The 13990-nt window shown below is 53.6% G+C and overlaps 2 protein-coding genes across 5 annotated transcripts; one reads left to right on the top strand and one right to left on the bottom strand.

The window, feature by feature from the left end:
• Positions 1–2702: 2702 nt before the first annotated feature.
• LOC101726622 (tubulin alpha-1C chain-like) lies at positions 2703–11898 on the bottom strand. 4 transcript variants are annotated; one of them, XM_087184480.1, is made up of 6 exons: positions 11764–11898; positions 11593–11655; positions 9367–11305; positions 6012–6234; positions 5730–5878; positions 2703–3790 (listed from the first exon to the last, which is right to left on the bottom strand). In XM_087184480.1, exons 3-6 carry the CDS (start codon positions 9367–9369, stop codon positions 2816–2818), a joined length of 1350 nt encoding a protein of 449 aa, XP_087040606.1. In that variant the 5' UTR covers positions 9370–11305; positions 11593–11655; positions 11764–11898; the 3' UTR covers positions 2703–2815. The 4 variants fall into 4 exon arrangements, with proteins under 4 accessions (XP_087040606.1, XP_087040607.1, XP_087040605.1 ...); XM_087184481.1 differs by having other exon boundaries at positions 9367–10940; positions 11103–11305; positions 11593–11786; XM_087184479.1 differs by having other exon boundaries at positions 11593–11786.
• Kcnk16 (potassium two pore domain channel subfamily K member 16) lies at positions 11532–13397 on the top strand. The gene is made up of 4 exons (XM_087184391.1): positions 11532–11546; positions 11773–11976; positions 12672–12837; positions 13067–13397. Exons 1-4 carry the CDS (start codon positions 11532–11534, stop codon positions 13288–13290), a joined length of 609 nt encoding a protein of 202 aa, XP_087040517.1. The 3' UTR covers positions 13291–13397.
• Positions 13398–13990: the final 593 nt, after the last annotated feature.

The following is a 13990-nucleotide window of genomic DNA, read 5'->3' as shown; positions in this document are numbered from 1 at the left end:
TGTGCCACCATGCTGGGCTGGTCTGTTTGTTCTTGCTGCAGGCTAACTTCTACTCACTCTCCCACTCACACAGAAGGGGAACCATCTTTACAAGGACGGACTCCTCCCCAACCACTGGACTTCGCTCTTCCAATCCCCCAGGCTCTACTCTACTGGAATATTTTTTTCTCAGTTAAACTCTTCCTTCACCTTCTCTCACCCCACACCATGGTATCTGCTGAAAGCTTTCCAACTCTTTTCACATCTTGGCACATTTATAAAATAGTTCTCCTGGGCCAGAGATTTAGCTCAGTGGTTCTGAAGTCTGCCTCGTAAGTGCAAGGACCTGAGTTGGATCCCTGGTACCAGAAAAAGAAAATAGTTCTCAGTAAGATTTACTGAAGAAATTGGAGGGGGCTACTCCTATCCAGGAGCTCCAGGCTTCTGAGCCATTCTGAAGGGATCATGGTGGGCACCCCCAGTCCCATTCTTAGGGCAGCCTGCTTGGGAAACACTGGCTTAGAGAAATGTATCTCAGCCAGGTGTGGTGGCACATGCCTGTAGCCCCAGCACTGGGGAGGCTGAGGCAGGAGGATCATGGGGAGTTCAGGACGGCCAGCCTGAGCTAGAGATACCCTGTCTCAAAAAGGCACACATACACATACCATACACACACACACACACACACACACACACACACACACACACACACAAACACTTTCAGATATATTGGGGCGTCATGCTCAGCTGCAGCTTTGGGACTTGCCCGCTCCTTCTCATACAAGGGACAGTGCTTGCCCTGTGGCTAACAGACCTCCTAGGGGCAGGGGGACACTCCAGGAGCCCCTCTGGTGGACTGGCCCCCTCTCCAGGTTTTCATCCCAGCCGTCACCCTACCCCCAGCTGCAGGAACAGTCCTGCCCATCTGATGAGTAGCAAGAGGTTAATTTGTGCTTAGGGATGGGGCTCAGCAGGGGTTTTGCTTTGCCCCAGGGCATAAAAGCCAGCCGTTCTCATAGGAATCCTATGAAAAGTGTGCTGAGCACATAACTGCTCCCAGGCTGTAAAAGTTTCCCATGCTATACTCATAGGTACAATTTTTTATGGAATAAAAAAATGCTTTTGGTGGTACTGGTGATCGAAGCCAGGGTGATAAGGGGGACGGAAAACACCAGCAGGGGAGATGGCAACCAGGTAACATGGGAACGCGGTGAGTCGTGGAACGGGGTGAACTTGCCTCAACTCTGCTCCGGTCGGCACCCCAGCACAGTTGGGCTGCCCCCCACCAGGAGGCAGCCGGGCATCAGCACCGAGCCTCTCACTCATGTCCACCTCACCACAGTACCCGAGTAGCTCTCACCAGGCTCTCCGGGCAGCCACACCTCGGCGTCACCGCTCTGCCCTCAAGAATCACACTGCTTCCAACAGGTGCTTAGCCGTAGGTGCCCACCGGGGAGCTCTCCGCTCTCCAGTCCTTCCTACACACGCAATTTTCATATATCCTCCATGACATGTATTGAGTCAAGTACCAATACCACATCAAGCTGTGACTATTGTTTCTTTTTGTCAGCCAGCTCTGCTTTCTCTAAATAGTAACTCCTGTAGTACACTATCTGACATTCCGTAAATCTGGAATAAGCAACATTAACAAGCCCTTCTTGCATAACTAATAAAATGTGTTTAAAGCCCATCCCAGACCTAGAGAATTAGAATCTGTACTTTAATATCAACAAGTCATTCTCATCTATATTTTATATATTTTTTTCCCAGTACCAGGGATCCAACTCAAGACCTTGAGCTTGTTAGGCAGGCGAGGTGTCACTGAGCTACATCCCCGGCCCTCGTCTATATTTTAGTACAAGTACTGACTCAGTGTATCTGAGCCACCAAATAATTTGAAATCCGTTCTCAATGAAACAAATGAGGGAGCAGAGGATTCCACACAGGTACTTGCAGAGCTGAATGATTGTTAGGTGGCTAGTTATAGTGATGCCTACTGTCATGCCTGGCCTGAATGAGATCTTCACAAGCAAACAGGCTGCTCTCAGAGACAGGCTAGTCTCAGTGGACAGGACAGACGACAGAATACACAATCTCCCCAGTGGTGAGTAGTGGTCTTCACGCCTGTGCTGACCGTCCTTAGACACTCGGTCATAAACATTCCTTATTACAGGCCCCTTTCAAGAAGCTGTATAAGCATAGTTTTATTTCCCAGCTAGCTACTGAAATCTACTCCCAGTTTCAGACTGTTCACTGCTATACATTTTTCCTCACAAAGCCTGTCCTGGGTAGTTTCACACGTGCCATTTATAATACCCATCTGTAATCCCAGCTACTTGGGAAGCTGAAGCAGGAGGATAGAGAAGTTTAAGACCAGCTTGGGCAACTTAATGAGAATGTCTCATTTTTTAAAAGAGGGCTTAAGGTAGCACCTAGTGCCTCTTGGGTTGTCTCCAATTGTGACTTAGCATGACCTTGTCTCAAAGTTTTAAAAAAATTTAGGGGCCGGGATTTAGCTCGGTGGTTCTGGCACCTGCCTTGAAAGCTCAAGGTCCCAAGTTCAATCCCCAGTACCAAAAAAAGGTTTTTTTAAAGAGTTAGGGATGTAGTTCAGTGCAAGGGCCCTGGGTTTAATCCCCAGTAAAAGAAAAATCAGGTGGCTTTGAATACCACCTCAACTGGTCTTCAGTGGGTCAAGTATCTAAAGTGATTCAGAAGCCAGGTTGACATTTTAAATGCAAACATTTTTATTGACAGTTCAGGACTAAAACAATTCCACAGAACAGAAAAAAATGTACAAGACGAGACAATGGAGCATTAAATTGCAGCAGACAGATTAATACTCTTCACCCTCATCCTCTCCCTCAGCACTGTCTGCTCCAATCTCTTCATAATCCTTCTCCAGGGCAGCCATGTCCTCCCGGGCCTCAGAAAACTCCCCTTCCTCCATTCCCTCTCCCACATACCAGTGAACAAAGGCACGCTTGGCAAACATCAGATCAAACTTGTAGTCCAGACGAGCCCAGGCCTCAGCAATGGCTGTGGTGTTGCTCAGCGTGCACGCAGCCCGCTGCACCTTGGCCAGGTCTCCACCGGGCACCATGGTGGGAGGCTGGTAATTAATGCCAACCTTGAAGCCAGTGGGACACCAGTCCACAAACTGGATGCTGTGATTGGTCTTGAGGGTGGCGATGGCAGCGTTGACATCCTTGGGGACCACGTCACCTCGGTACAACAGGCAGGAAGCCATGTATTTACCATGCCGAGGGTCACATTTCACCATCTGGTTGGCTGGCTCGAAGCAGGCATTGGTGATCTCTGTTACACTGAAGTATTCATAGTAGGCCTTCTCGGCAGAGATGACGGGGGCATAGGCGGTCAGAGGGAAGTGGATGCGGGGATAGGGCACCAGGTTGGTCTGGAATTCTGCCAGGTCAACATTCAGGGCTCCATCAAATCTGAGGGAAGCGGTGATGGACGACACAGTCTGGCTCATAAGGCGGTTCAGGTTAGTGAAGGTCGGGCGCGGAATGTCGAGGTTTCTCCGACAGATGTCATAAATGGCCTCGTTGTCCACCAAGAAGGCACAGTCTGAGTGCTCCAGGGTGGCGTGGGTGGTGAGGATGGAGTTGTAGGGCTCGACCACAGCTGTGGACACCTGAGGAGCTGGGTAGATGGAGAACTCCAGCTTGGCCTTCTTGCCATAGTCAACGGAGAGCTGTTCCATCAGCAGGGAGGTGAAGCCAGAGCCAGTTCCCCCGCCAAAGCTGCGGAAAACCAAGAAGCCCTGGAGCCCTGAGCACTGGTCAGCCTGCAGAGGAGTTCATTTTAGCATTGAGACAGCGGGTGAAAACTGCAATGGACTTCTAATAAATGATTAGACAGACTTTAAAACTTTTAAATAGCATTTGCTAAGAAAGCAATTATAAGAGCTTCAAAGTGCTACGTGATTCAAAAAACTTTCCATATTAACTCCTGCAAGGGGCCAGGATCTGCAAAAAAGACTATTTTAAAATGAACCCTCATTTTCTCAGGCAGAGCTCACGTGGCCTGGGATGGCACAGGGCCCAAGTTTTGCAGTCTCTGGTGCTCAAGTTGCCCAGTGCAGTGCAGGTTATTGAAAATGAAGTTAGTACTCAGAACACCACTTGGCCTAGCAAGCACTCAATGGGACATGAGGTGAGACATTTGGGCCAGGTGATTTACTAACAGTTCCACAGCACTGCCTGTCACTGGAGCCGTCCACTGCTCATCTGTGCTACTCTGGCTAACAAACTGCTACTCCACCAAAGGATGAATGTTGACCTTTAAACAGTTTGCTGGTGACTGCTGTCTTCTCAGAGGTGCCTGGGGATTTGCTGACATTCTCTACTGACCCTCAGTGTGCTTATTCCGTGGGTTTCACATTCAGTACCCACAGGAGAGTCCCGTGTAGGGCAGACCCCATATCTACCGCTACATCCCTCAGGTGTCCTGGGGACACAGGAATAACACCAAGGACAAGGGAAACTGCTTTGTCACTCAATGATTATCCCCTCTGAACCCTACATGGCTTTGATTATATTTGCCCCTAAAAACAGGTCCCTGATTTCCAAGGCAGTGGTTGCCGCCGAAGCTTGATTTGCCAGGATGGGAACCATTAACCCAATTTTGCTGGGAAGCCTGGGATAAACATCTGAGGGAAGTGTGAAGCCAAGGATGCAAGGCCATTCTTTTCAGAACAGACCAGTCGTGGCTGGGCTTAGCGTGCGATTTTCCTGACAAGCTGCTCTGCCCAGGCCTTCACACTTGATTTTTGGTTAATTACTTACAAGCTGCCCACATGTGTAGGGAGCAGGTCATCGGACTGCCAAGCTCTTAATCAAAATGATCCACGTGTACACCATACATCCCAACCATCCTGACGAAGTTGCCTGAGACTTTCCCGATAAAAAGCCGGGGCACTACTTTTCTGTGACTGTCCCTCAAAACTTCAGAATTTCAAAGGCTGCTACTTGCTTCTGTCCTAAGGAAGCTCCTGACTCCTTTTCCACTTCCGACTTTGTTGGGACTCTCCATTTGCAGCTGTGTGTAGATAGTTACACTGGCTTCTTGTGCTCTGAACTTTTTTTTGGTGGGCTGAGGACTGAACCCAGGCCCTTGTACATAGCAGAAGTGCTACCACTGGGTTCACCTCCCTTGAGCTTTACTAACAGGGCACAGGCCCAGGAATTTTTTAATGAGTTTGATCAATTAGTTACACATAGGAGTAGCTATTTAGTATAACTAAAATGACCTAAAAAGGGGTGGTGTCTCAGCTGGAAACAAAGAGACTTACTCTTTTAAATGGTCTTAAATGTCAGTGAAACTGTTAAGCCTTCTCAGTCCTCATCGTGACACCAGGTACACTGCCCTCACTGAAGGAATGAGCAAACTGCCCCAATCTTCTATGTAAAACACACAGAAATAGCAAGGGTATGTGCTCTTGCTGGCAGTTGTCCCATAACCCAGGACCATCTGGTTTAGAAGGCCACTTAATGTAGAGAGCAGCCCAATTAATTACAAGGAATGATTCTCATAGTTTGGCCAGCCACAGTGGCACACACTTGTAATCCCAGCACTTGGGAGACTGAGGCAGGGGGACCACTGCCTGGGACACACAGAGTTTTAAGCCAGCCCAGACTACACAGGGAGACCCTGTATCAAAAACAAAAACAAAACAAAACAAAAAAACTAACCCCACTTCAAAATGTTGAAAGGGCTGTGCTCACCAGTTTCCGAATTCGTTCTAAGACCGGGTCAATGATCTCCCTGCCAATGGTGTAGTGCCCACGGGCATAGTTATTGGCAGCATCTTCCTTGCCTGTGATGAGCTGCTCAGGGTGGAAGAGGTGGCGGTAGGTACCAGTGCGCACTTCATCTGGAAGAGGAGAAGAAACCTGCTGCTCATTACTAAAAACCTGCACTTCAACCCTGGGGAGACACCAGAGCCCTCGGCTGCACCTCATGTCCCAGTACCCTGGGACATCCCACAGTGCCCAAGGTCCACTCACCGATGACTGTGGGTTCCAGGTCTACAAACACTGTCCTGGGCACATATCTGCCAGCACCAGTCTCACTGAAGAAGGTATTGAAGGAGTGATCTCCTCTCCCAGTGGTCTTGTCACTTGGCATCTGGCCGTCGGGCTGAATGCCATGTTCCAGGCAGTAGAGCTCCCAGCAGGCATTGCCAATCTGGACACCAGCCTGGCCAATGTGGATGGAGATGCACTCTCGCTGTGGGGAGAAGAAAGAAAACTGTCAGAATGACACATCAGATGAGAAACGTGGAAATGTCACACCTAGATAACTAACCTTCAAAGACAGATAAGCACCTTCCAGAGGCCACTCTTGCCCAGAGACTATTTCATAAGCAAAACTCTTTGTTGGGCACAGTTGGCACATGCCCATAATCCCAGCTACTCTTGAGGCAGGAGGATCACAAGTTCAAGGCCAGCCAGGGCAATTTAGTGAGACTGTCTCAAAAAATAAAAAGGCTGAGGATGTATGTAGCTCATTGGCAGAGTGCCTCCTGGGTCCAACCCACAGTACAGGGTGGAGGGAAAGAGGTCTTCATTGAAGACATAATTCAGGAAAACACACTTTGGAAGACCAGACATGCTGACGATCCACCATGGAAAGCCAGACCCTTGCTTTGTAGCCACACATCAAGTTCGGGTTTCTCCATTTCAGAAAGGCACAAGCAGTTCTATTAGCAACACAATCCCAATTCCCCCCAGCTCCTGGGAAACATACCTGCAATTCCTTAAATTAATATCAAATTCTCCTTTCCAGCACTGACTCACTGTGTGACTGTGTAATCCTGAATCCATTCTGGTGCCTCTTTAATCCTATTCTTTACAAGAGGAGAGCTTCTTCCTCTCTGCTTGAAAACTAGCTTAACCCAGCAACTCTAGCCCTGATTCAAGGGAGAATGCTCGAGAAGCACCAGTTAGCTGTATTTTAAAGTGTGGTCAAACCAGCCTTTTCACTCAGTGGCAGGATTGGTTGTTTTTAAAGACTCTAATCTTCAGGAAGAACATTCTTCTTTCACCCTCTGTTTTTTGGGAGGAGTGTTAAGACAGGGTCTCACCATGTAGTTCAGACTGACCTTCAACTCACTGTGTAGCTCAGGCTGATCGTAAACTCGAAGCTATCCCTCTGGCCTCAGCCTGGAATTCCAGGCCAGGCACGTGCCACCACACGCAGCTAGATTTTGAGTTTTTAAAAGCTTAGCCAGTAAGAAACTAATGCAAAATCCCAGCACTCAAGAGGCTGAGGCAGGAGGATTGCCATGAGTTCAAGGCCAACCTGGGCTTACATAGTGAGTTCAAAGCCAGCCTGAGCTACACAGTGAGACCCTGTCTCAAAAAAGGAAAAATAAAATAATTCAAGAAAAATTTGCCAGGTATTGTGTGGCACATACTTGTAATCCCAACTGTTTGAGGGTCTGAGGCTAGAGGACAACTCCAAACCCAGTTTGGACAACATAGCAAATAGAGCCCCAACTAAAAACAGAAAAAGAAAATGAAAACTGAACACGAACTATGTTCTTGAAGGTCCTGGTTTCATAACCCAGTAAAAAACCACTTTTGACATATGATCACCACCCTTCCACATATGCTCCCCATAAAACCATCAAGGCTCCTGAACACACGAGCAAGCTCAGCACCACCTGTGACTGCTCGCCCAGGTCTAGGGCTGTGGAAAAACAGAAGCCGTGTGTCCTAGAGAGCCCTTTACTATCTACTATTGCATCAGGTTTATCTGAACTTTGGAAACTCTACAGCCAGAGAAACTGGAGAGAACCAGCTATCTGTTCATGATGGACCCAGGCTAGGCCCAAGCAAATGCAGTATTGTATCTAAGAAGATTCACTCATTGTAACAAACCGCTTCCTTAACAGAAACCATAGCCAGGCGTGGTGGTACATGCCAGGAATTCCAGCACCCTGGGAGGCTGAGGCTGGAAGATTACAAGTTCAAGTCCACCCCAGGCAACAGACACTTGGAGGCAACACACCCAGCCATCTGCTGTCCTAAAGCTCACCACATAAGGTCAAGGGCTGTTTTCCCTCCGCTCTCTAGGGCCATGGGGGGGGGGGGGGGCAGAGATGAGGCCCAGGTGAATCTGTCTTGTTTTAATTGAATACCCGACCACTGGCTCATTAAAAACCACCGCCAGAACCTGTGTTTCCCTACAGCAACTGTGCCGCCCTGCTCTCCTGCCCTTTAAACAGCTGTTTCCGAATCACTTTTACCAGATCTTTTGGGTCTTGCTTGATGAGCCAAAGCAATGTGCTACAGTCACACAGGCTTTCAGTAACTGTAAAAATTCTAAACTCCAAAAATTCCTCCATCAGCTGTTCATGGTATCCCTTTAACAAAAAGATACTATTTTGAAACACAAGATACATAGATACTTGTTTAACATGACTTCTTTTAGATAGACTTTCAATAGATGTTGTCTTAGTCATTTCCAATACCTCCGGGAAGATATATAGAAAATGCTCCAGTCAATATAATTTTGGGCGGTGCTGGGGTTCAAACTCAGGGCTTGTGCATCTTAGCCAAGTGCTCTACCAACCCCCAGCCCAATTTCCTTTTTTTTTTTTTTTTTTTTCTTTTGAGACAAGGTCTCCCTGCACAGTTAAGACCCTCTTTGTACTCACTTCTGTAGCCTAGGCTGGCCTCAAACTCGCAATCATCCTCCTGCCTCAGACTCTCCAGTGCTGGGATACAGCGCCACTGTGCCCAGCTCCAAGTTCCTGTTTCTTGAAAACTAAGAACATGTTGTTAGTACTAGTTTACTCTTGTTTTGCAAGAAAATATCCTTTTGTGGAGGTTTCTGAAACCTGGTTTTAAGTGCAAGCTTCACGCTCTAAACATCCCACGAAATTAACACCAGAAAAGCAGGGTTAGGCAGTGACAGTTAATGCCTTCAAAGGAGCTCGCCTCCTCCTCAGGTGGACCGGTGCAACTGGCCGTGCTCAGAGCTGGCCAATCACAGAGTGGTACAGGGATCCTGCAGGGCTGGCATCTGAGGGAACGGGAAGGTGAGGCAACTCGGGGAAGTGTGGGGAGAGACCAGGTTCTCCAAGTCCTGGGGGCCAACGTGAAGGCTCCCTGCCCTCCCTGCACGGTGGCAGCTGGCGTGGGGCGGCGAGAGGACCACAGAGCAGTGCCCGGTGGCGCTCTGGAGCCCAGAGCAGAATGGGTCAGGCCCACTGGCCTTTCCCAGCCTGGGCGCACGAGCCAGTAGGACCTGAGGGCAGGAGCCGTGGAGGCCCCAACGGCACCCTGCAGGTCTCGGTGCCCCTGTCCACTCATCCTCTACCCCGCCCCACTGCCCGGTGACACCCCCATTCACCATGATGGGGACTTGTAGGGGTCAGTGGTGCTGGAGGTGAGAGGGCGGCACTGAGGATCTCCCACGGACAAGCTGCGGAAAGTCCAGAGCAGAAGCAGTACCCAGGGCCAGCGCGCGGGGCCTATATATACCCGCGCCCCAGCACAGCCCCGCCCACAGACAAGGGCAGGCTGCTGTGATTGGTAGGTTCAAAAGTTCAACCCAAACTCAGAGCTGGGAGCCAGGAGTGGGAAGGGGAGGAAACAGCCACGGAGGGCAGAATGGGCAGGGAGGGATTTAGGAGGGCCGGGAAGACAGGGTGACCGCACTTCCCCGAGGGGGTAGTCGCATCAAGTGGAGCCAAGTCACATGCCAGGTGAAGGGGTTGGGGGCCGCCCGGGGAAAAGCTCCGCCTCTCTCTTCTTTCATACGTGCACAGAAAACTGGTGAATGTGAACTGTGGCTGCTAGGGGATGGGTATAAGTTTAACCTGTGAGCTTCAGAGACATAAAATTCTAGATTAGACTTTGAATAAAGCATAGCCTTGTCTTGCTGCTAAGGAAGGTCGCATAGGTGATTGGGTAGAGAACACAAGTGTCTCAGAGGCTTCTTCACCCTAGGTCCCGGGACAAGATTTCTCTGAGCCATTATTTGAATCTATCCATCTCTAGAGGTGCCCTCTTTTCCAAGCTGAGAATCATTCCATCTACAGTGAACCCTTGACTTATGAACTTCATCGGTTCTCAAGGGTTGTTTGTAACTCACATTGGTTATAGGTCAATTCAGCTGAGATCTGGATGTTTACCTGGGTACATGTTATAGACAACAAGAGGCAGATGAATCTACCATTAACCTAATTAACCCAAGTTGTTCATATGTCAGGCTGGGCGTAACTTGAAGTTCACTGTACTTCCAACTCACTCTTTGGTGTCTGCTCTCACTCTCTTTCAAAGAATTGGAAAGCGGTGGCTTAGATCTCTTGATTATTGGTTTTCTTAGCAAGGCTTCCTCCTTTAAACATGACTGTTACAGCCTAACCCAATTGTAGTTTGCCGTTTTAGAGACACCTGCCCTAATTAGGAGCGTGAGTTTCCAGAGAAGATAGGGTCACAAACCAGTAAGGGGTGGACAGTGCAGGCCGGGTTGGGTCCACAACCCCACAGCAGGGCAGAGGCAGAGAGTAAGGCAGAGCCTGGGAACCTCCTCCTCCTCCCTCAGCCTGGGCTACAGGAGAACCAGGGCTGGAAGCAGGCAGGAAGCAGGCAGGGCTGGTCACTGGGCTCCGACCAGCTCTGTGAATGAGGATGAGGGGGCCATAGGCCTGGCTGCAGCCCCTGGGGCCTTCCCAGGGAAGAAGGACGTCCCGTCCCGGAGTCCTGAGCCTCAGAGAGCCCCTTGCTTGCCAGGGGAAGTCAGGCAGGAGGCAGAACAAAAAGCTGAGCATAGTGATGTAGGCCTGTAATCTCAGCACTCGGGAGGCTGACACAGGAGGATCAGGCGTGAACCCCAAAGGCAACTCCACCAACCCCAGCAACTGGGACTTCAGCAGCAGCTTCTTCTTTGCAGGCACGGTCATCACCACCATAGGTAAACGGCTGCGGGACAAGGGGGCTCCCGAGGCCCCGTCTTAGTCGGGCTCCCTGGGAGCAGAGGCTGGCACGGGACGGGGCCCATCCAGGGAGGAGGAGGGAAGCACAGGCGGGGAGCGGGCAGGTGAGACGGACAAGACAGGGAACCAGTTGGGCCGCACGGGGTACCTGCAGGTGGCTGGGCCCACACCCTCGGGGCCCTCGGGACAGGCAGAGCCCAGCTCGGCAGGGCCCGAGGGCGAGGATGCGGCCTCCAGGTCTGACTCGGGCCTGGCTGCTGAGAGCTGGTCCCAGAGCACTGCCTCCCGGCGTCCTGGACCCTCGGGGACAGAGCCGCGGCCTTGTGGTGGGCAGTCGGCTGTGGGCAGGGGCTGTGCCCAAAGCAACAGCATCTGCTGCACCCCTCGGCCAGAGAGCCCGCTTCGCGCCCCCGGGAAGGCCCCAGACCCTCCGTAACCCGGGACCCGCCCCCACGCACCAGTGACGTCCACTCCCACACACCTTCCCCACACCCCCGCAGCCTGAGGAGGGCCCGGTGCGGACACCCTGGCTCGGCCCTCAGCCTCCGGTCCGAAAAGGAGGGTTCAGGTGAGCACCATGACAGGAGGCGAGGTGGGTAATTAGATAGGGAAGGCACAGAGCCCTGCAGGAATCTCACCCAGCGGGAGGAGGAAGCAGACGTCAGGAGGGCTTCGTGGAGGCAGCGTCATCTGCAAGGGGCCTTCAAAAACAGCAGGATTTCTGTGATACAGACCACTGAGCAGGGGCGGGTGGGTGCTCACGGGGAGAGCAGAGCATCCGCCCTGCCCCTCGTGGCTGGAAGACAAACCTCTGCTAGAGTCTGAGGCTGGAGTCTGAACTTCCCTCCCTCACAGGATACGGGAACCTCGCACCCAGCACCGGGCTGGGCCAGGTCTTCTGTGTCTTCTATGCCCTCGTGGGCATCCCACTCAACGTGGTCTTCCTCAACCACCTGGGCACAGGCCTGCGCACCCACCTGGCCACCCTGGAGAGGCGGGAGGAGCAGCCCCAGTGCTCCCAGGTAGGGCCTCCCGCCCTCCAGCCCCGATCAGCGCCGGGCCAAGGCCAGCATGGGGTGCAGGGCGGAAGGGGAGACAGCCATAGAGAGAAGGGGCAGTGGAGGGATGGGGCAGGGGCAAGGCTGGGTCTCAGGGCAGGATGGACGAGGTGGGGCCGCCTGGAGCTCTGCCGTGAACAGGGCCATCGGCGTGACTGCAGTGGCCCAGGGGCCAGACTTCCGTGCCTCAGCTGGGCACTGGGCCAAGCCTTCCAGGGAAGGGGATGCCATGTGCCAGGGCTCTGCAGCTGAAGGACCCCTGACGGAGCTGAGCGTGGGCCTGCAGCCCTTGGCCGGAGAATCTGGGCCTGCATCACTGTGGTCATCACAGAGCTCCGGTGTCCTTCCATGTGGTCAAAACAGAACCAGGCCACCCAGCTGCCCCTAGGCCCCGCCCCCTGGGGGACGGGTGTGGCGGGACCTGGGACAGTTCAGTGACTTCCTGCCTAGATCTGAGTCCCCCGGGAGCCTGTTCAAGCGTGACCCTCGAGGGGGCTTCAGATCCCTCCTGTCCCACTGACAGCCTCTTCCTGTGGCTGTCACCCTGGCCGGCCGGGTCACACGCCCATGGATGCGGCCCCACCCCAAGGTCTTCGGGGCAGGCACCTGGTCTCCCCGCTGCAGCCTTCCAGGTGGGCTCAGGGCTGCTCCCCTCCCAGCTCCTGCAGGTCCTGGGCCTGGGCCTGGGCCTGACCCTGGGGACCCTGGCCATCCTCATCATCCCGCCCGTGGCCTTCAGCCACGTGGAGGGCTGGAGCCTCAGCGAGGGCTTCTACTTTGCCTTCATCACTCTCAGCACCATCGGCTTCGGGGACTACGTTGTGGGTGAGGAGGAGACAGCAGGGATCTCGGGTGGGAGACCCACTGGGATTCCGGGTGGGGAGAGAGCAGCCGAGGACGTTTCCAGGCGACAGTGGCTCTCAGCGACCTGCTCAGGAGTCTCTGGTCCGGGCCGTGGCCATTCCCCGGGGACCCTGCTGGACCTGGACGATGGGGGCCCTGGGAACCTGGGGGTGGCTGGGCCCTCAGACACCTGCTGTCCCTCCTGTGGCAGGCACGGACCCCAGCAAGCACTACATCCCGGTGTACCGGAGCCTGGCCGGCCTCTGGATCCTCCTGGGCCTGGCGTGGCTGGAGCTGCTCCTCTCCCTGGGCCCCTTGCTTCTGCACAGGTGCTCACGGCTCTGGCTGCTGGTCAGGGGCGGCGGCCTCACGGACGGGCCAGCCCCTGACCGGGAAGAGCTCCCCAGGCCTCAGAAGAGCCCCATCTCTGCATGAGGCCCCCCACGGGCCCAGCTGCCCCCAGCCTCCCCAGCCCAGGCTGTCTGCCCTCGGGTTCCCCGCCCTGCCCTGCCCACTCACTCCCCAGCCAGGGCTTCTCAGCTCGGCAGAGAGAGAAAGGGGGCGTGGGGAGGACAAGGAGGCCCCGGGTCAGCCGGGTGTGGAGTGGACATGCACCCCGGACCCAGAGCCCCTGCCCCCAGAGATGACCTGGGAAAGCCCCAGTGGATCCCTGTGGCCAGAGCTCCTCCCTCCCCACTGCGCCCCCACACCTGAGACAGACAAAGGGTTCGGGTCTCTGTCCCCTGGAGAGGCGCACAGTGCGCATCCGCCGCCGACCCGAGCCCGCTGTGCGCAGGGAGCCAGGTCTGGGGCGCAGCGGGGAGCGTCCTGTCCTAGCTGAGCCTCTGGCCTGGCAGGCGGAGGAGTAGCGAGGCAGCCGCAGAACAGCGCCCAGAAGCCTCCGTGGGCCCGAGGCGGGGATGGCGGTGCGTGGGGATGGCTGGAGCGGCGGGCCAGCCCCCTGGGCAGGCTGCGTGCCCACAGGAAGCTGCCCTGTCCCCAGCAAGGCTCAGGACCTCTAGGGTGTCCCCACCTCCCTGGACATGACCTCCAGGGACCCCCAGGCACCCCTTGACCTCATCACTCCTCAAAAGCGCTTCCAAGCACCCCGAGAAGCCAGAGGCCAGCAGATGCC

The sequence above is a fragment of the Heterocephalus glaber genome, unplaced genomic scaffold, assembly GCF_053883595.1.
Source record: "Heterocephalus glaber isolate CG9 unplaced genomic scaffold, H.glaber_assembly_v1.0 deba00001497, whole genome shotgun sequence".
Classification (NCBI taxonomy): Eukaryota; Metazoa; Chordata; class Mammalia; order Rodentia; family Bathyergidae; genus Heterocephalus; species Heterocephalus glaber.
The sequence above is the reverse complement of the archived record's forward strand: the minus strand, read 5'-3'. Positions and strand labels throughout refer to the sequence as shown.